Here is a 19,660-nt window from a genome sequence, read left to right on the forward strand (position 1 = left end):
GATTGAAAGCAATCTTTTTCTCATATCCTGGCCAAGCTGCTCCCGTATCTTCAGCTTTGAGGGCAGTAAGAAATCAATGGCCTAGGAAGATGAGAAAAGTACAGGCAGAAGAAGAAAGAAGCAAAAAATTTGTGCCTGAAGAGGGCACAGCCATCTTCAGTCTGCTCAGGTGCTCCATGGCCTGCTGCCATTGAGCAAGTGGATACAGCTCTAAACTGAAAACTGTCTAATCCAGTATATCAGCCTTCGTACTTGCAAATTTGTCATGTCAGTTAATCCATTGGAAACACGGTGTATAATATGCTGTTTTGTAGTCTTCATTTGACTAGGCCACATAGTTGGAAAGTAACTTGTATTCAAATTCAATCCGTTAGAGTATTTATTATGCTAATGATAGTAACAAGCAATGCATGAGGCCGCCTTCTGGTCTACATACTGGTAGGTTTGTCCAATGTAGAAGGCCTTAGCTGTGTCAAGGCACTAAAACAGGACTACCAGATCTTCTGTGTCCCGACAATGATTTTGAAGGATAGCAGAAAAGCAGTGCCTACTGCTGGTTTTTGTTTTGCTGTCTTCCATACTGCATTTATGGCAGTGTCTTCAAAATGCTGCCCAGTTCAAGATATACTCTGGTGAAATATGAGCGATGTTGTTGTACATAGAAGTCCTGGTATTGAGCTATAACAGCTGAGGACTAGAGGTGAAAAACACAATGTTCCAGTTCTGAGTCAGTAAAAAAATCCAATATGCTAATTTACAGCTGTTAGGCTAAATCTTTGTTGCTTTTGAATGGGATGTATTAATTGTAAGGAATGCATCTTGTAGTGGGAGCAGAGAGAAATTACGTTGTTTACTTAGCTGTCAGTTTGTCTGCTATGTAATGCAGTTGAACCAAGAAGAGTACCGCTGCCTATATCTAACAAACCTTTTTATGTCAAGGTAGCTGATAATTTTCATTCTGAGTAATGCTTGAAACTATCTTATTATAGCAAGTCTTTATATAAAAAGGAAAAATGCTGGAAGTTCTTCAGCTGCTGTAATCACAAAGAATGCTTCCTCCTTCAGTCCTCTCCAGTGAAGGTCTCCTGCCTTTATAAGGCAGACCTCCCCCCAGAAGTCCTTTTGCAGCCTCCCACCTATCACAGCTGCAACATGTATATCCATTCTGCTTTTTAACTGACCTCATGACAGGTGTTTCCCCTGCTTTGCATTCCCTGCAAATTCTTGGCTTCGTGGGTTGTTTTCCCTGCTTTGAAGGAGCTGAAAATAACTTGGAACCAGTAAAACAGACACATCCAGTCCCACTGTGCAGGAAATGTTCGCACGTTCCTTATTTGTTCCTGTTTATAGGTGAAACATCATTACCTGTGAGTTCCCAGATTGTTCTTCCCAGGTAATCTAGGTCTGTGTGTGAGCCATTTGCACTCAGTTCACTGTTTACCAGTGAGACCTCGATATTATTTCCTCTACTTTCACCGTATCTCTGCTAAACCAGAGGTTACCTTTCAAAACAACTCATATAACATCATCCACAGGTAAAAGAATATCTCAAATATTAACTTGTAACATTCACGTAGTATACATGTAATGGTGGAAAGATGCTATTTGTTTGATGGCCCTGGAAACTCCTGTAGTTGTAGAAGAGGCGTCAGTACTGGACAAGAGGCATCAGTGGTGGACCAGAGCAGTTAAAACTGTTCAGTTGACCTCTGTGGTTCTGAAGGGGTTTGAGTGCAGTACTGAGTGTGCTGCTGTTACTCTTCTGCCATATTGCAAAACAAATACCAAAAGATAACCGCAAAGGCCTTTTCTTGGAAGCGTCCTGGCATGAGTAGTTATCAATTTCTTGCATTTGTTGTTGTCAGAAATACCAAAGAAACCCTACATTTTGAAACCTGTGTTACTTCAGCAGACAACAGAACTGGTATCAGTTAGGCAGTTACTTGCCTTTGGTCAGTACAATGTGCGTGAATCTTAGTTTGGTTTTATAAGAACGTTGTTTTTCCAGCAATGATTTTATTTAAGAGGAAAGAGAATGTATCAGTCTGAAGGATCCTAAATTAAAATCAACTATTTTACTAAGGAAATTGTGTAATGTTCAAAAAGGGAAACAGTACTTCTTCCTAACATATACCTGTGTGTGTTCTCTGCTGTAATGCTGGCATTGTTATTTGTGAATGCTGGTAGGCTAAAGATGCTCATCTGGCTGAAAACGAATCTGTTTTTTCCCTTCCTATTTTTCCTCTCAAGATTAGTTTTCAGCTAGATGAGTTCCTGTAGCATGTTTGTGTAGCTGTATGAGTGATGTAAATAGCTCTAGGGAGCTGGTGGGAACATAAAGCTTAGGGAGAAGAGGGTTACTTTTCCGTGGCAGCAAGGATTTAAATCAAATGAATGTAATTGTGAAATAGCGTGATTACTAGTGGTAATCATTCTGTAAGTAATTAGTGATTTTCTGTTGATGTATTCTACTTGAACTGTGTGGAGAAACTGCAGAATCTGTGAAAGTATGGGCTGCTCTGCCTAGGCTGGTATCTTGGAGCAGACGTTGGACTCAAAGCTCTCTCAGAGTTCTTGTCTGAGTTTGTTACGTGTAGCTTATGGCTAAATTATAAATACAGCAAACTGGTTACTTAAGCATCATTCAGAACCTATAACTTACTCCAAGTCAGTTTTCATTTATGTGAGAAAAGTGCTGGCTCTCCCATGATGTGGATGTGAAGGTAGTGGAATTTGGGGTGTCTGGCTGAATCCAATCTGATTTGAGGTAGGAAGCCTCATTCTGTATTATGGCCTTATTATAGCATTGCCATATTTCACTGGCAGTTTCCATCTGTTACATCTACTGGATGTGGGCCCAGAGCACACATACTTGAAAGAGTAAAATTAACAAGAGATTGCAGTTTTTAGATAGCTGTGTATACAAGTTTGAACTCGGTATTGTCAGATCTGTGTATTCTGCAATCATTGCTGACCTGTTAAAGAACTTTAATGTGGGTCTCTGCTAGTGGAATGCTATTGAAGTAATCTTATGCATCAGTTTTAACTTGATGTTCTAGGAATGGTGATAAGGTTGTGAAATTTTCTTAATGAGTGCAGTTTCTAAATGCCCTCCTTAGTAGTTTTTCCACTGATCTTATTCTGTGACAACAGCAGAAACTTGGCCTGCGTCCTTCAGTGCAGCAAACTTGAGAGTGAATTATTTTATTCACTTTTGTAGTCATGATGCTTATGGTATTACTGAATACTGCTACATCAGTGACACTGCCCAGGGAGTTTCATGATGGACTGCTTCAGCCATGAAAAAGTTGCACTCCAGGAAGCTCCCAGCTCCTGAGGCTACGTGCAGTAAATTAGAATAATTCCATTTCTGAGTTGCAGTGATGAGCATAACTGCAAATGGCTGATCAGCACTACTATTATTGTACCATTTTTCCCCCCCCCTCCAAATAGTAACTTTCACTGAAGCTGCTCTTTGAGCTGAGGGGAGCTGGTCAGGGTGCGAGTTCTTCACCCAACCCACAAAGCTCTGTTTGCAACTGGAAAGAGGGACTACGTGAGCACTGAATGCGTGCATTAAAAAAGAGAATCAAGATGTGTTTTGTCAAGGCCTTGAAGAATGTCAGTAGCTTAACTGAAATCAAGACAGGAATGACTGTCATGTATAAAATTTATTTTTTGCTCTGAACATCCAGAGTAAATGCATTAAGCTAAAATGAAAGCTTCCAGAAAAGCTGTTCTCTAGCAGCCAACTTTGGTGGTTAGAGCAAAGTCAAAATGATCCAGGCATGGTAACCCAAGCTCTTCTGAATGCATCTGCATGCATTTTTCTTCCACTGTACAGGTCAGAAAGGTGTGTATCAAATGCTTTTATCATTGGTGTTCATTGAGTGTATCATGGCTATTCCTTCCCTATGCTGAAATGTATGAGCAGTTGGCACTGTGAGATTTCCTGGTGTTTGAACATAAACTACAGAACTTGTGTGAAACAGGTCATGTAGAGGCATCTTTGAGATTGTGGTTTTTTTAACTGCTTAATTTCACTACCTTGATGCTCATTTATTGTAAGATTTCATAACTTATAGACCATGTCTCTTTTGTATGGTGCTACTTAAAACAGCAGGGAGCTGTTCAGGAGAGACTTGGTTACACTGAGTGTTTCTTAACAGGTTATGCAGAACTGGATAGAGCTGTTGCTTTTACGACAAGGTGTTTTGTGTCTGCTTTGAGACTACTCTGGCTCAGGTTACGGGGTTAACTCTGTGGTTTCAAGTTTGTGTCAGGTCTGATAAATTGTAAGTGGCTTTTTTTCAGTCTTCTGAGGTTAGGTAGGTGCTTCTGGAACTCCAGTCTGTAACCGTCAAGATTGCCACGTGTTATGGAGTGCTGGTGTGACCGCTTTCCAGTGGTTATAAGAGGATAGAGGGTTAATAACTTGTTAGGGCAACAGATGTACTTGTAGATGGAAGAAAAAGCCTTAGGGTAGACCTGTATCTCTTGTTTATTTTAGTAGACTCTCTTGAGCAAAACTCAAAAGAGTTGACTAGCCTACATTTGAAAAGCCACTGATGGACACTGATCTTGCCATTAGTGAGGTTATCTCAATTTCTTTTAGCAGAGGAGAAAAAGAGAGGAGAAATTGGAGAATTTGCAGGTTCTGGTTTAGGGTATCCAGATCCTCAGATAAACCTTATTCCCTCCAATATTTTGTTTTCCTTTGTCTTACAAGCCATACTTTCTTGTTTATAATTTCTGTTTGGAGTGCATGTGCTACTGTGCAGTCCTGGCATACTTACTGGTCTCTTCTGCGTCTCCTTTTTGTTGTAGCAAGGTGGTGTGTTGTTGTTTTTTAAAGTAGCATCAGGCTGATTTTTGAAGTTTGAAATGAATCTGACGGCTAAAAGGTGAACAGGAGAAACAGTGAAAATGATACTAAAGTCTAACGACTGTTCAGTTCTGTTCAGTTGTAGTCTTAATCTTGCAAGATAGAGGGTCTGCATTTACTGTATCCATCTGGCATAGCACAGTTTTTTGCTTTGGTTTACAAGTACTATTCAAAACACTGAATTTGGTGGTTTGCGTTCAAATAGCCCCAGCATGTCTGTAATGAGGTTTTCTCTTGCCCCACCCTGTTGAATGTGGTTGTACTTGTCCAAGTTACCAGAACCTGTTGAGGCTTGAGCTGGTGGTGTAAGCCTCGGTGAGAACTCCTATTTGAAAAAGGGCCATTCTGTGCTAATGCTTGTCAAATGCAGCTAAGTATTTGGCCTAAAGAATGTAGAGGGTGTGCTTGGTTAACTACTTAGAAGAATAACCTTCCAGTTTTTACATTGCAATGTAAGGTTGGTCTTGTTACTGTTTTTAAAGTGCCTTTAAGTGTTTGCCAGGCTTGTGTTTCAGGCAGGAAATGCCCAGTCATCCACTAAAAGGTAGGCAGCTGTTGCTGTATGCAGTACAACCTTCCAGGCGGGCAGAATATTTATATATTCACAGACCTGCTTTTCCTCATCATTAATGGAATCAAGGTTCTTGTTTAAATTGTGTTCATCTTGCTTGGAGGTGGAGTGAATGCTCACTAAGCTAGCTGGTTAGGAACACATGGAATTAATGGAGATGTATTTTTCCACAGTTCATGAAATGCAGGCAGTATAACCTCTACCTTTCAGGGCAAAATTGCTTGCTTGTTTTTCAGCAGAAGCATAGGTAGTCTTTTTAAGTAAAAAACTATTGAATAGCAGATCTATTGAATTGGCATGTTCATACATCCTATTCTGAAAAACGGGTACTTCTGTTTTCCAGTTGAAGAAAATCTATTGAGAAGGATGTATCTTTATAATTGTCAGCCTCAGTTCAACACATTGGTGGTTCTTGTTTAGAGTGTGTATTTCTGAGCGAAGCCAAAAATGTGAAATAGAAAGATGTTAAATATTTCTTTGGGCATAGCAGGCTAAGATAACACGAAGGTTGCTTAACCTCTGAATGACAACTTTTGTGAAGGTTTTAATGTGTTTTAAAACATACGGTTCAAATTCATTCTTTTAACTTAAACTTTTTTCATGAATGCTTTTCTAGGCAGAGTTTGAAATAAATTTTGGAAGGCGAACCTGGGAGTGCATGGGACATCACCAGGGTAATGGCCAGCATTGAGAGCAGCATTCTTTCTTAGAGTGAGCAAATATAATTTGAGCAAAGAGGAAGCAAATAGAGTAAGAAGGGAAGTGCTTGTCCACATAATGCAGCCTTGCTAGCATGCACACCATCATTTCTCAGTTGGTTATGATAAATTATAACTATTTTCCAGTCTTACAAAGACCTGGATAGCTTTATGCAAATACTGAGAACAGTAGGATCTTCTGTAGAACAGTTACCTCCAGTTAAACTGTAGCACAGAGAATTTGGATCCTGGCTATTCCAGTTCATAGCTGGATCACTGACCTGTAGGAGCAATTATCATTCATCTAGATAGATGTCTGTGTTGTGATGTGTCACAGGTGGCTATTTTGTGAAAGGGTGCTTGCAGTGTGTTACTGTGCTATCACTGTCTGCATTGGTGTCTGTTGTGACTCTTAATTGCCTGTGGCTGTGAACTTCACTGCTTCCACTTTAATCCCTATGCCAACAGTTCTTGTCCCGTGGCTTGTATGTAATATATTTATCTAATTGTGGACTTAGCACACTTTCATTTTAAGGTGTGGATGTGGTTTCAGTCTGTCACTTTACAGGCAAAGGTTGTAGTGCTAGTCATGCCAAAAATCAGTGCATGCAATTCAGGGACCTCACAAACCTGTCCTAAAGATACCACTGATCAGTCTCAAGCAAAGAAAGACAGAGGAACACAGATGTCTTTTTAAATGGTGCTGGACTTAAACTTGAGGGCACCTTCGCTACCAAATCAGCACAGCCTTTGTGGACAATGCGGTGCCTCACTAGGAAAGAATCTGTTTTCTGGAGGGTTTGGTTTGGTATGGTGATAGAAAAGAAAATGTGTCTGGGTTAAAATGTGCAACTTTGTGCTAGATTGTGTCCTCTGCCGCTTCTTTGAAACTAGAGTTTAGTAACTTTTTATTATTACATTGATCAAATACACCAGAAGTCAAACCTTTTATCTGTTCAATGAGCTGGAAAAGTATGTGAGACTTGGAGGAAGTTGAAGGCTGTTGTAATGAAGGAACCAGACTGCATGTGCAAACCACACCCACCCAGAAATGTTTGCTAGCAAAGTGAAATGTGAAGGTGCCCTTCTTTTTTTCTATTCCTCTTAATTCTGCTAATCACTGTTGGTAGGAGAGAGTTCATTTCACCTGCTTGGTATTGATTACTGTATGGGAGCTGTTAGGTCAAGGCCTGAAGTGATGATTGAGCACCTGGTGAAGGGGATGGCTGGCCCAGGAAGCACAGGTGCAAACAATTCCTCTGTGCTTCCCACCTGACAGAAAGGGTGGGCCCTGCACTCATTTAAGGGCCAGCCTCTGAAGGGAGCACGACTCCTGGACGAAGGCTGCTGCCTGAGAATGAGTGTTCTACAGCCAGAGGCTCTTTCCACCATCTGGGTGAGTCAACTTTCTTCTTGTATGTTCCTATCGGTATTCCCAATAATACTTTACCTGGTGTTGTGGAGAACTTGTCAGAAGCAGTTTTGTTGCTTTGCAGGACAAACACTTATAAAGAAAAAGAAAAGGGTGGGGACTGTGTTAGCTAAAGTAAGAGGAATCATGCATCTTAGCCTTGGTATTAGGTGCAATATCATGTCGTTATGGAAAGGTGGTGTCAAGATTAGGTCCTTGATATGGCTGAGACTGTCCCTTTACTCTTTTGCTGGTATATGCCCAATTATGCACACTTTTTAATATGAAAAGAAAAAAGCAGGACCAAGAAGCAGTGAGAACTGCTAATCCAAATGAACGCATGTTCTCACTGGAAGCAGTAATGTGGCTGCTTACAGGAATGATCCCTGTGGCTTCTTTCTCTAAGATCCTTGCAGAACTGCAAAGTGGGTGGAGCGCACAGGACGTAAAGCAAAAATATTGTGAGAAACCTGTCCAAAAAGGCTAATCTCCAAGGAAGACAACGGTTATCATAGTCACGAGCTACTTGTTAACTGGAGGTTGCTAAAACAAATATTATTTTATAGTGACAGCCAGCCACGAACATGAAACTATTACTACTACTTATTCTCACTTTGGATTTGCTTTTCTGCACCCTGTTTTTGGAGTCTAGAAGTAAAATGACTGCATGACTATCACAGCAGGCACAGTCTCAGGCCTTCAAAGAAAGAATGAGTATACTCTTATTTACAAAATCAAACCGAGAAGAGCTTCAAATGAATACTTGTTCTGCTTCATCATATGGGAAAGCAACAACAAGCTCATAAATAAAGGGAGAGTCAATGCACAAGTGATTCTATAAGGTAATTGACTAGCTAGTGTACTTTGACGATAAAAGAACAATTTTGATGTCTTGCATAACAATAGAAGGTGAGAATACTAATAGGAAGAATTTGTGTGTACGACATATGGTTACACTGCAGGTTTTAAATTGTGTGATTCACTGAGGTTAAATAGTAGAATTCTGTGAAGATTAACCATGTTAGCAAGTGAATCAGGAGTTGTACTAACTGGGATAATATTGGTTTTAGTCCACGTATCAAAGCAGTGTGCCATAGAGCTGAGATGATTTCTCTTGTGTTATAGAGGTGGCAATTAGCTGTGTTTTGAGAGATTTATGGAGTCTTCTGAGGCACTCCAGTGTTATACATTGTCAGAAGCTGAACATTGGGCTTGCTAGGCTATGGTTTTGTATTATGCATGGTGCTGTGATGTGGCAGTAGATATTCAGGATGTATTTACATAACAGCACCGTAAAGGTTAATCTTTTCTTCTGCTTGCAGTCATCTTTCGTTACAGTGTGCAGGAAGTTGGAACGCTTGATAAAAATCTAGTCTTTACAGAGGGACTAAAATTAAACCTAACTTGTAAAACATTTGTAGTGCTTATTTCTAATGCCTTTTTCTTTTTACAGAAGTACTAAATGTGTTAGTGATTCAATTTTAAGCTTGAAAAATAGTAAAAGATACCAGTGGAATGCTTTTGCTGCTACTTTTGAGGTCAGTGTTTTGTGCGTTTGCACCTTTGTGATATCTGTGCAGAAAGGTGAAGAAACTGATGTTTAGCCTGGAAAGGAGAAGGTTCTGGGGAGACCTTATTGTGGCTTTCTAATACTTGAAGGGAGTGTGTCAACAGGAGAGGGAATGGCTGCTTACAAGGGTGGATGGTGATAGGACAAGGGGAAATGATTTTAAACTGAGGCGAGGAGGTTTAGGTTAGAGATTAGGAGGAAGTTTTTCACTCAGAGGGTGGTGAAGCACTGGAACAGGTTGCCCAAGGAGGCTGTGGGTGCCCCATCCATGAAGGCATTCAAGGCCGGGCTGGATGTGACTGGGCAGCCTGGTCTGGTGGTTGGTGACCCTGCACATAGCAGGGGGGTTCAAACTGGATGATCACTGTGGTCCTTGTCAACCCAGGCCATTCTATGATTCTATAAAACGAATGGTGTCCAACTTATTTTTTTTCCAGGATTCAGCTGTCTTGTTGAAATGCTTCATCCTTGCATTCATTTAGAGGCCCTGAATTACAGCATCTGGTTCGTAAGCATGCTCAAGTCACTCTCTTTATTGCATTTATTGTTCCCTATTGTTGAAATGTCACCTTTGGGACCCTGGCTGTCATTAGGCATATGTTATAATTGTAGGTCATAGTAATGATAAATGCAGTGATAATGACGAAAAAAGGCAAAATTGGTTTTTGGGAGATAAATTTAGAATCTTACAGGATTAGAAATATTCCAGGGTGTTAATATTGAATCACTGTGGCATGCTTTTCTTCTATCATTGTTAGTTGTTTAGAGGTGAATATACATCAGCTTTTTCCTTCCTGCCACGGAGAGAAGCGAATTAAGATGGAGGCTGTGACATGGGCAGCAATACAATGCAGGATTGGGAACAGAGCCACTTGGTTATGTATACAAGTTGCATTACTGTTCTGCCATGGTTTTTCTAATCTGCAGTTGCTTGCTTTTCTATTATAATGCTTTTTCAGCAACAAATATCTACTTAGATTGAGGATGTGTTTGCAGAAATGCCAGATGGTGCACTGACCTTTGTCTTCTCCACTGCTTCTCTAACAGTTTAAACACTTAGAACTTGCATTCTGCTCCTGGGCATTCAGAGCTGAAGCTTTATAATAAACTTATGTCAGAATTTGAAGGATTGATTTCAGTCTACAGTAATTCTGTGGGTTTTTTTTCATTACAATGTTAATGTTTAAGCAGAATTTGCTATTCGCAGTTCTTCAGTAAGAATTGGTTTAGCATCTGGAAACACAGGATGAAAAGGTCATGGATTGAAGGTGCTTTCCTTAAATGTAATTGCTACCTAAAATTGTTTAAACAGTAATGTGGATACTCTGTCCTTCAAAAGAGGAGGATCCTTGATGGAATGTTGGTTTTGGTTTCAGTTTCAGTAGGTGCATGTTTTATTTGTTAGGTTTTTTGCATATGTGCAAGGAAAATCTAAGCATGTGATCTAATTATACATTGTAATTTTAAAGCTCTATGGTTAGTGATGTGCTAGGTTAACTAATCCCATCTTTTATGTACTCTTAATGGAGAAGTCTTGTTTAGGAGACGGAAATGGTATTTAAGTAGATGAAGAAAACATGATTGTGCTGGGTACTACAGAGAGTAACGTATAGCAAAGCAGAACAATAGGACTTGTTCAGGTATTGTATTCTCCAAAATCTCTGGGGGAAGATTAAGTGTTTTGTCTTGCAATAAAGTTCTTCTGAGGAATGGCCTCATCATATACCAAGGGAGCAAATGAGGCTGAAGCAGTTCTTCTCAATCCTTAATATGGAAAGCTGCACAGATCTTATGAACGCTGTGTCTCCTTCCTCCTTTTTCTTCTAGCAAGTCTAAATTTACCAGAAGTCAGTGAAGAAGTTGCTGATAAATTTTGTGAAAGATTTTGGAAGCAGCTCACGAGTATGAGAGGAAGGGGGAGGGCGGGTTATAAAGTAGCACCTACTTCCTCTGATGCATTGTGGCAGCAACTTGTTTGTAACCTCCTGATAGACTTCAGTATGATACATTTTGTCAACATGGCTACTTGGGGCATGGCTACCTCAAAGGAGATGCAGTTTTCACGAGGGAGAACTCCTTTTCTGTTGCTCCAGTTTCCTGTAAGCTTACCGAGGACAGTGTTTTTTCTCACAACACAGTGCCGTATTAAAGAGCATAGCTGATATATGCATGAACTATAAGCCTTTCTAAAGACTGATCTTAAAAGGAATTTGTTTTTTTTTCATGTTGATCTGTGTTACATTATAGCTGTGAGTGTTCTCAGTGTTTAAGGTGCTACAGTAATTTGTGTTCTCACACTGAAGTGACTGTTCATATGCACTGCAGCCTCTGGCTACTTTAGCTCCTACTACTGTACCTGTGATGGAGGTAATTTTTGCCCAGTTTCTGACAGGCAAATACAAATTTCCTTTGTGCATGTCACTGTCATAGCTTCTTTGTTGTAGCTTGATATTATAAGAACAAAAGAAAGCTACGGACCCTAGTGAGAATGTTAGGGAGGGATTAACAGAGCCTTGTAGCTATGGAGTTAAGCCGGGCTTCTGTTTTCACTGCCACTGACATCTTGATTTATGCATACTGGGGATGTTTTTAAACACAGAAGCAATAGGAAATAAGACAGTCTGTTTGTGTTTCCTGCGGGGCTTCTTGGCTTTGCCTTCCGGTTAGACAGCAGCATTCAGAGCATCTTCTTGTCATTCCTTCCACTTACTGCTGTTTGTTTGTTTTGCCAATTACAAGCTCAGACCTTTATGTATCTCTCTTCCCCTTTCCCAATTTTTCCTTGAAGATGTAGGTTGGCAATGTGCACACAAATCTGTGCGCATCCTGTTTTCAAACTGTTACTTCATTCAGTCTTGCTCTCCTGAGAATGTGGCTTGAAGGTTGTCTTGTGCTTGGATCTGGCAGTGAATGCTAAGGAAATGTGTACCTTTAAGTAGCATAAGAGTTTTGCAGCCAGCAAGATAAATTTAATTTATGAATGTGTAGCACTTAGAAGTATTTAGTCATAATGCAAATATTACATTGCCTAAATTGTCTTTTATCCCTTTCTCTTCTCTCAGGATATATTTTAAGAAAAAAAAAAAGTGGGCTGATAGTGCTTTGTGTATTCAAGCTGTCACTATGAAACACTGCAAGCTTTAATGGGTTTCTGCACATACAAAACCTAGCAGCAGCCTGGAACAGAAATATGGATTTCTCCATTCTTCCTGTTATTGGTTATTTCAGTTGTGTTTATTGCCAAGGTAAGCTGGCCTGCAAAGCTGAGGAGGGTTAGCTGTGCTGTCAATGTAACTAGTGTGAGAGCAGGCGTTCTTAAATGGCCAAGCAGTTCCGAGTGCTCTGTTGCTGATGGGTGGCATTGTTTGTGATTCTGATATTGTAGCAACCTATTGTTGACATGCTGAAATATTTATGTATTTCAACATATGTTGACTAAAAATGCATTCATATATTTTTGCTTATGGATTTGATACAAAAGCAGAGTGATTGATAGTCATTAAGTATTACAGAAGGATTTTTCACACTGTATCAAAGGAGTTCTACTAGGAAGATGACTGGAATTAACCCCTAGCCTCATCTCAGTGATCTTCAGTATTAAATTGCTAATACAAGCTACTGATTAGGATCTTCCTACTCAGAGAAATACATTTTCATTTCCTTTTATAGACTACTGTAAAACAACCTGTTAACTTTTTGTTACCATGCTGATAAAAAGTGCTTTAGTCTGTGTAAAAAGCATGTGAGTGTGGAAGCTTTCCTGATCCTTTAAGTGTTCTTTTTTTCCTAGTGCTAAAGGGAATTTTCCTATAATACTGCAGGAGGTATGGATTTCATCATTTGACCCTTCCATGGTGTTTGTCACTCATTTTTAATACTGCACCTAGAATATGTACTGCATCACTGAGAAGCTGTGGTCTCTTCTTTTGAAGATGGTGTGAAATTTAGATAACTTTTTCTTCAATACTTGAAGTTGGATATACTGAATTCAACTGCAAATTTATGTTGTTGCATAGTCTTCTGTTTCCTTAATCTTTTTTTTCCTATTTATCCTATTGAGAATATTTTTCACCCTTACTTAGCAGAAATGGTGCAAATGTTTGTCACATAATGAATAAATCTGCTTTGGAGAGTTCCTCTCCCTAATTCCCGCCTTTAAAGTCTTTGTTATGGTTCTAATTAGTAGATATTAGCATATGTATCAAAATGCAGAATGTTCAAGTACTTATTTGGAAAATTAAATGCTAGGTTTAGCTCATCCATCTGTATCATTTGGATTTACACTGAACAAAAGCATTAGCACACTGAATTATGAGAACTATAAAATCATGGCACAAAATCAACAGCAATAAAAACCCATCTTATACACGGCTATTCCTCATGTAGCATCTGTGCTGCTCTTCGTGACTGTTAATTCCAGCCACCTTCCACACTCTCAGTGTGGAGTTGGAAATGTAAGAGCATTGAAACGTTCCTAGGGTACTGAGAAGGAGATGGAGTAGATGCACCTCTTGGGGTAAAACAAATACACCTTTACTTTGCTGGTTTTAATGATGCACCACCCAACAGATGTGTTGGTACAGTCTATAATACCTACTGGTGTCAGCTGGATGAGGAGACATCAGCCATGGTGAGCTGTGGCAGCAGTGGTAGCTGCCCCTGATTGCTGCTACTGTGGTGTTGGAGGAAGTGAGGAGAGAGGTACTGACTGCTATGGAAGGTCTTTGTGCTGTAGGCTTGCTGTAGATGCCTCGAGTTTGCTACCTTGCTCTGCTCGGTGAGTGCTCCATATCAAGCTTTTCATTATGCGTGTGACAGCTGGCATTTTCTCTAGAAAAGCATTTTAGCAGTAACTGAAGGATCATAGAACCATATAATTGCTCAGGTTGGTAAAAACATTAAAGATCAGGAAGTCCAACCGCAACTTAACCATACTACCCTAACTCTAACAACCCTCTGCGAAATTGTGTCCCTGAGCACCACAATCCAAAGGATTTTTAGACACATTCAGGGATGGTGACTCAACCACCTCCCTGGGGAGCCTATTCCAGTGCTTAACAGCCCTTTCTGTAAAGAAGTTTTTCCTGATATCCAACCTATCCTGTCCTCCCCTGGCACAACTTAAGGCCGTTTCCCCTTATCCTGTCACCAGTGAGAAGAGATATGTAAAGGCTCTCTTGAAGTCTCTTCCATGGAACTTAAGAATGTAGGTTTACAGGTGGGGAATAGATCTTAATAAAAAGTACAGTGGTATGCTATAACAGTAATCTTCCCACTGCTCCTCTCTCATTTGGCAGCTGAAGCGCTTGAGGGATCTCATTAGGAACAGAATCATGGCAGTGATGCAGATTAGAACAAATGGGAAGATTGCAGCATTTAGGTTTAGCTGGGACCAGCTCCTGATCTAGTTCATTGTAGGGCTTCACAATACCTCTGCCTGGCAGAGGGGCCAGCATGCCACAAAGCAGGGAGGTTCTAGTGACCAGGAGTGGTACAGAAGGGAGCAGGATCAGTTTTGGTGGCAGTAGTGAAAGTCTGCTGGCTTCTTTGTGAAACTTTGGTATTAGATGCAATGGTCCTTCTCAAAAAAAAAAAAACTCATGTACTAGATGGGAAGTGAGCCTTTTTTCCTACAGAGCAGGCTAAGTTTATCAATCTTCAGTTATTTCCTCTGAGAAGTAGTTGTAGCAAGTGGGAGATGCGATTGTACAAACATTTGAACAACTCAATGCAGAAATGTCATTTTGATAGACTATGCTTACTATGCGTTCAGAGGAAGGAAAGTACCTTCACATCTGATCACGCAGTACAATCGGGGTGGCAGTCACTCTGCTGTACCCTGCTCTGATAAATAGAAGAGTAGTGGAGCAATTGCAGAAGCAAAGTCAGTTCTCAGTTTTCCTTCTCAGATACTGTTAATTGCTGCAGATCTCATGAGAGTTTGGGACAATGAGTTGTATATATGTTTGATTTTTATTAGGAAGTGCTAATTAGACCGATAAGATTTAACAGATTCTATACCACACTTTCGATAAATGTAGTTTTTTTTAGCTGAGATTTAGCTGTTCTAATCAGATTGGAATTGTTGGAACAGTAGTCCATGCGTCAGCTTATTTCCATTGAAAATAGACTAGATCTCTTTTGCATCTAAGTTGCTTTGCTACAACAGTAAAGTAAATGCATTTTAGACACTTGTTTTTGTTCTGTTACTCCCTGTGATAATAGCCAACAGAAAGCTAACCTATAAGTTATGTCAGCAGTAGAAACAGCAAGAGAGACATAATGTTTTCCAACTGGGATGCAATATATCTTAGGGACAAGAATGGATTCCCTTTGTGGCTACTGAGGTGTAACCATTTGGTAAAGGACTGATTTCAATAAAGCATATAGCCCATTGCCAAATGCAGCTTTTACCCATGACGTTCTCATCATTGAAGATGTGGCTGGAGAAGAGCAGTGTCCTCCCTCTCTGTGCCACAGATGGCAAATTGGTGCTGGTCAGAAAACAAAGAGAAGTTATCAAGTAGGATGTGCATTGCTTGCTATCTATTGCCATGTGCTCCTGGCCAAACGCTTTGTGATGTGAAAATCTAGCATATAACTTAGAAATCAGAACCACACTTTACTTATATAAAATGACATGAAGTTCTCAGCTAGAAACAATTATTTGTTATGAGTGACTCACTGAAGATGACTCTTTTGTTCATCCTGAAGTTACCTAGCTGCTTTTCAGAGCATATTTACCCTTCGGACCAAGTGACTCTGTTCTCTCTTAAAGCTTATGATTTTATTTGTATTTTTCAGGACCATTTGTGCTTATGGGGTATAATAGACAAGTGTATCAATACACTTGTTACAGGACCGAGAATGCTGCACTCAGCCTGAATGCTTCAGAGGTCCCTGGTGTATTGTGAAATGCAGCCGTGTAGGTTTATCAGGAGCAGCTGTTTTTGTTCTGTGGACAAATCCATGTGGGCTGGGGGGAGAGAACCAGTGGCTTTTAGAGATTAACTGGTGACAGTTTTGCCAGGGATGTGAACCATGTTTTAGCAGAGCTAATGTATCAGAAGTAGGAGGTGAAAAGGGATAGGTGAGAAAAACGTGAGCCCTACTAATCTTTGTGTTTGAAGAAGCCTTCAGGATTTGGTTATCTGCACGTGGGTCTAATTGCAACCTCGATTAGAGGAGTGCCTAATGCTTCCTACTGCTGTAAAGATCTGGCTGAGCTGTTTCAGACATTTGGCCGTACAAGGCCTAGATGAGGAGTCAGAGCAGCTGTGTCCTTGTGCAGGCGAGAGGGAGCTGTCTAGTTTATTGGATTACCTCTTGTCAGATCATGGTCACGCATGCTTTTTAAATCCCTCAGGGTAGAGAGGGTGTGCCGTAGAAGGGATGGCTTATTTTAGGTGAACTGATTACGACCACATCCCACTTCTATTATGCCTTTTCTGCTGAGAAACGTTGGAATGTTTCACGGGAGACTAGTGTGAAATGTTCATGTCAAGTGTTGGGTTTTTTGTGGATAGAAGCTGTGTGGCAAGTATGAGCTGGGCAGAGGGCCTGCAGCAGCTTCATTAATTTCTTCACCTTTGTTTCACTTCAGGAAGTGGTGGGTGAGTGGATTTCTCTTCCCCAAAGAGGAAGGTTTCCTGCTTTTGCAGATTGGACCCTGCTGATGCAGCACTGGCTGGTCTGGGAAGTGTGGGAATAATAGGCATATGTTGGGGTTGTAAGTTAGATTTCAGTGGCGTTTAGGAAAAACCTCTCACCAGAGGAAAACATGCAATGTTTGAATGGCACAGTAGTTGTAGGACAACTATGTGTCGCAAATAAAAACCTGTCTTCTGCATATACTGTGCTTGTGACAGTCAACTTTGTCTGGAGTTTGGCAAGTGATAGCACTGTGTTCTTAATCTTAAGAGCAACTTATATGTGCTTGGAAATGTTTTCAAGTAGTGCTTTTCACTCCCTCAGAGCAGTGTTGACTTCAGATGGATTTTCAGGCTGTGGTACCACCGGCATAGAGGAGGATAACATTTTTCTACATTAGTTTTGCCATTATCAGAATATTGCTGCTTGATCAGATTATCATTTTACTCAGATTGTCATCTTTCAGAGACAACAATAACAAATCATAATTTGTAAAGCATGAGAATAAATTCACTATGATAGTGAATGCTCCCAGATGTAACCATGAAACTATGGAGTTCCAGAAACTGTTTGTAGAAGTGAGATGATTCTTTCACTTAACAAAGAAGTTATTTAAAAACTTACTTTGAACATTGATCTAAGTGGATTTGAGCTCTTTAAATGTTCTATATTCAACTATTTCACCTGTTTTGTAGAATGAAGGCTTAAAAAGTCCTGTAGCTTAATTGTAAACTTTGCAGGCTTTTTCCCTCCTCCATGCTGTGCTGTGCTCTACCCAGTGTAATTGGGAACATTTTATATAATGGTAATGAACTTGGCAAGGGAAGAGCCTTTTGCCTGCTGCCAGAGTAAAGCAAACAAACAAATCAGGAAAACAAAAGTGGATCCCTCCCAGTCCCTTCACGGGTTTCATGGAGTGGCTGGCACCGCTGACCATACTGGTGGAAGGGTGGAATGTCCTGCCATGCATTCCACGCAGATGGCCTGGAACCCAGCCATTGTAGCAAAGCAGAGAATACGATGCCTTCAGCCGTGCCACTTGTGATTTAATTGGAAGTAGAGCTGACTTAAAAAGTGGTGCATCACCAATAAGTGCTGTTTTTTGTGTTTCCAGAAATCATGCAACAGTTTTGCTCTCCTGAATGTTGGCTCTGACTTCTCATTTGCTCAGGAGAAGCTAATTTCTCTGCCAGACAAATCATAGCACAACTTCATCTTAAAGATAGTATCTTTCCTTGTTGGGGCACCTTGCTTCTCAGTCTTAGTATCTCTATTTGAACTAAGCAGAGGCATCACCTAAAGAATAGTTTTTCCAGTAGTCACCTGTTCTGCTTCTCACAAGTGTATTAGCCTCCTGCTTTCAAGGATGGTGAAATGATGCTTCCTGTGTAGCAAATAGCGTTGCTGCTCCTTGGATGCATTAGAGACAGCTAATTGTGCTTCCAAACTGGTTTGTACTTACAGCTGTGATGATCAGTGCTAACTCCTGATAATACTCGGATCCCAGTTCAGAGTTTCTCACTGCATCTTTCTGAAGGAAGTTGCATTCATTTCTGATTTAAGATTGACCACAGAAGAAATGCACTGGTTCTTGCAGGACCATCTGAGTACATCTTGTGTACTGCTCTCTATACCACTGTGTACAGTAACAGCTTTGTGTCATTAATCAAATCTGCAGGTAGCTTGAGAGAGGAATGGCTCCTTTCAAATAGCCTGTGTAATTGTTTGAGTCACCATTAAGGAAGCAAAACACTGTAGCCTAAATTGAAGGATGCAATAATGGTGCTTTGTAGTTATTTTGCATGCAAAATCTGGTGCCATTAAGGAAGTAGAACACCCTGTCCTTAATTGAAGGATACATTAATGATGTTTTGTAGATATTTAATAGGCAAAGTCTGTGATTAGTGTCATGTATTGTTTTAGAATCTGGAGAAGGGATTAGGTAATGTTTGTGAATTAAATAACTTTAGGAACAATGTGGGAAAAACTACATCACCTAATTCTGCAGTGTTGTTACACTGTCAAGTGCTGGCTGGTAGTGTAATGTTTCCTGATGTTCAGTAGGAAATGGCTCCTCACAGCTGACAGAAGTGTAAAGCTGGGCTGTGGCTTACATTAGAATCATAGAATAATTAAGATCTCCAAGATTATGAAGTTCAACCTGTCAACACCAATCCCACTGAACTGTGTCCCTCAGTGTCCTATCTACATCTTTCTTGAACATCTCCAGGGACAGTACCACTTTGCTGTGCAGCCTATTTCCAGAGTTTGACTATTCTTTCAGAGAATAAATTTTTCCAAATACCCATCTGGAACCTCCTCTGGTGCAACTTGAGGCCATTCCCTCTCTATCTATCACTAGTTACCTGGAAGAAGAGACTGAACCCCACCTTGCTGAAACCTCCCTTCAAGTAGTTGTAAGGAGAACCGCCTCCTTCTCCACACGAAACAATTCCAGTTCCCTCAGCAGTTTCACGTGAGATTTGTTCTCCATACCTTTCACGAGCATTGTTGCCCTTCTTTGAGCACTCTTTAGCACCTCAGTGTCTTTTCTGTAGCAAGGAGTCCAAAACTCAATGTGGTGTTTAAATTGCAGCCTCACCAGTGCTGAGTGCAGGAGAATGATCTCTGGTATTGCTGTCTACACCATTGCTGATACAGGCCAGGATGTCATTGGCCTTCTTGGGCACAATGCTGGTTCAAGTTCAGCAGGCTATTGACTAACATCCCCGGATCCTTTTCCACTGTGCAGCTTTTCAGTCACTCTGCTCCAAGCCTATAGTATTGCATTGAGTTGCTGTGACCACTGATGAGTCTCACGCAATTGGCCTTAGTCCTTTGATCCACTCTATCCAGATCAATCTGTACAGCCTTC

General features: G+C 40.5%; 1 protein-coding gene across 4 annotated transcripts in view; it reads left to right on the top strand.

Annotated features, from left to right (window-relative positions):
• MOB2 (MOB kinase activator 2) overlaps positions 1 to 19,660 on the top strand; it is a 112,323-nt gene that overhangs the window by 4,206 nt on the left and 88,457 nt on the right. The window contains exons 1-2 of one of the 4 annotated variants that reach the window (XM_040701652.2): positions 7,483 to 7,550; positions 9,573 to 9,639. The exons of 2 other annotated variants lie outside the window; for them this stretch is intronic. In XM_040701652.2, the coding sequence (XP_040557586.1) occupies positions 9,593 to 9,639 (47 nt within the window). In that variant the 5' untranslated portion in view covers positions 7,483 to 7,550; positions 9,573 to 9,592. Of the gene's footprint in view, positions 1 to 7,482; positions 7,551 to 9,572; positions 9,640 to 19,660 lie in introns of those variants that run through there. One more of the 4 variants, XM_015286690.4, reaches the window with a different exon arrangement.

This window comes from Gallus gallus, chromosome 5 (genome assembly GCF_016699485.2).
Source record: "Gallus gallus isolate bGalGal1 chromosome 5, bGalGal1.mat.broiler.GRCg7b, whole genome shotgun sequence".
Taxonomy (NCBI): domain Eukaryota; kingdom Metazoa; phylum Chordata; class Aves; order Galliformes; family Phasianidae; genus Gallus; species Gallus gallus.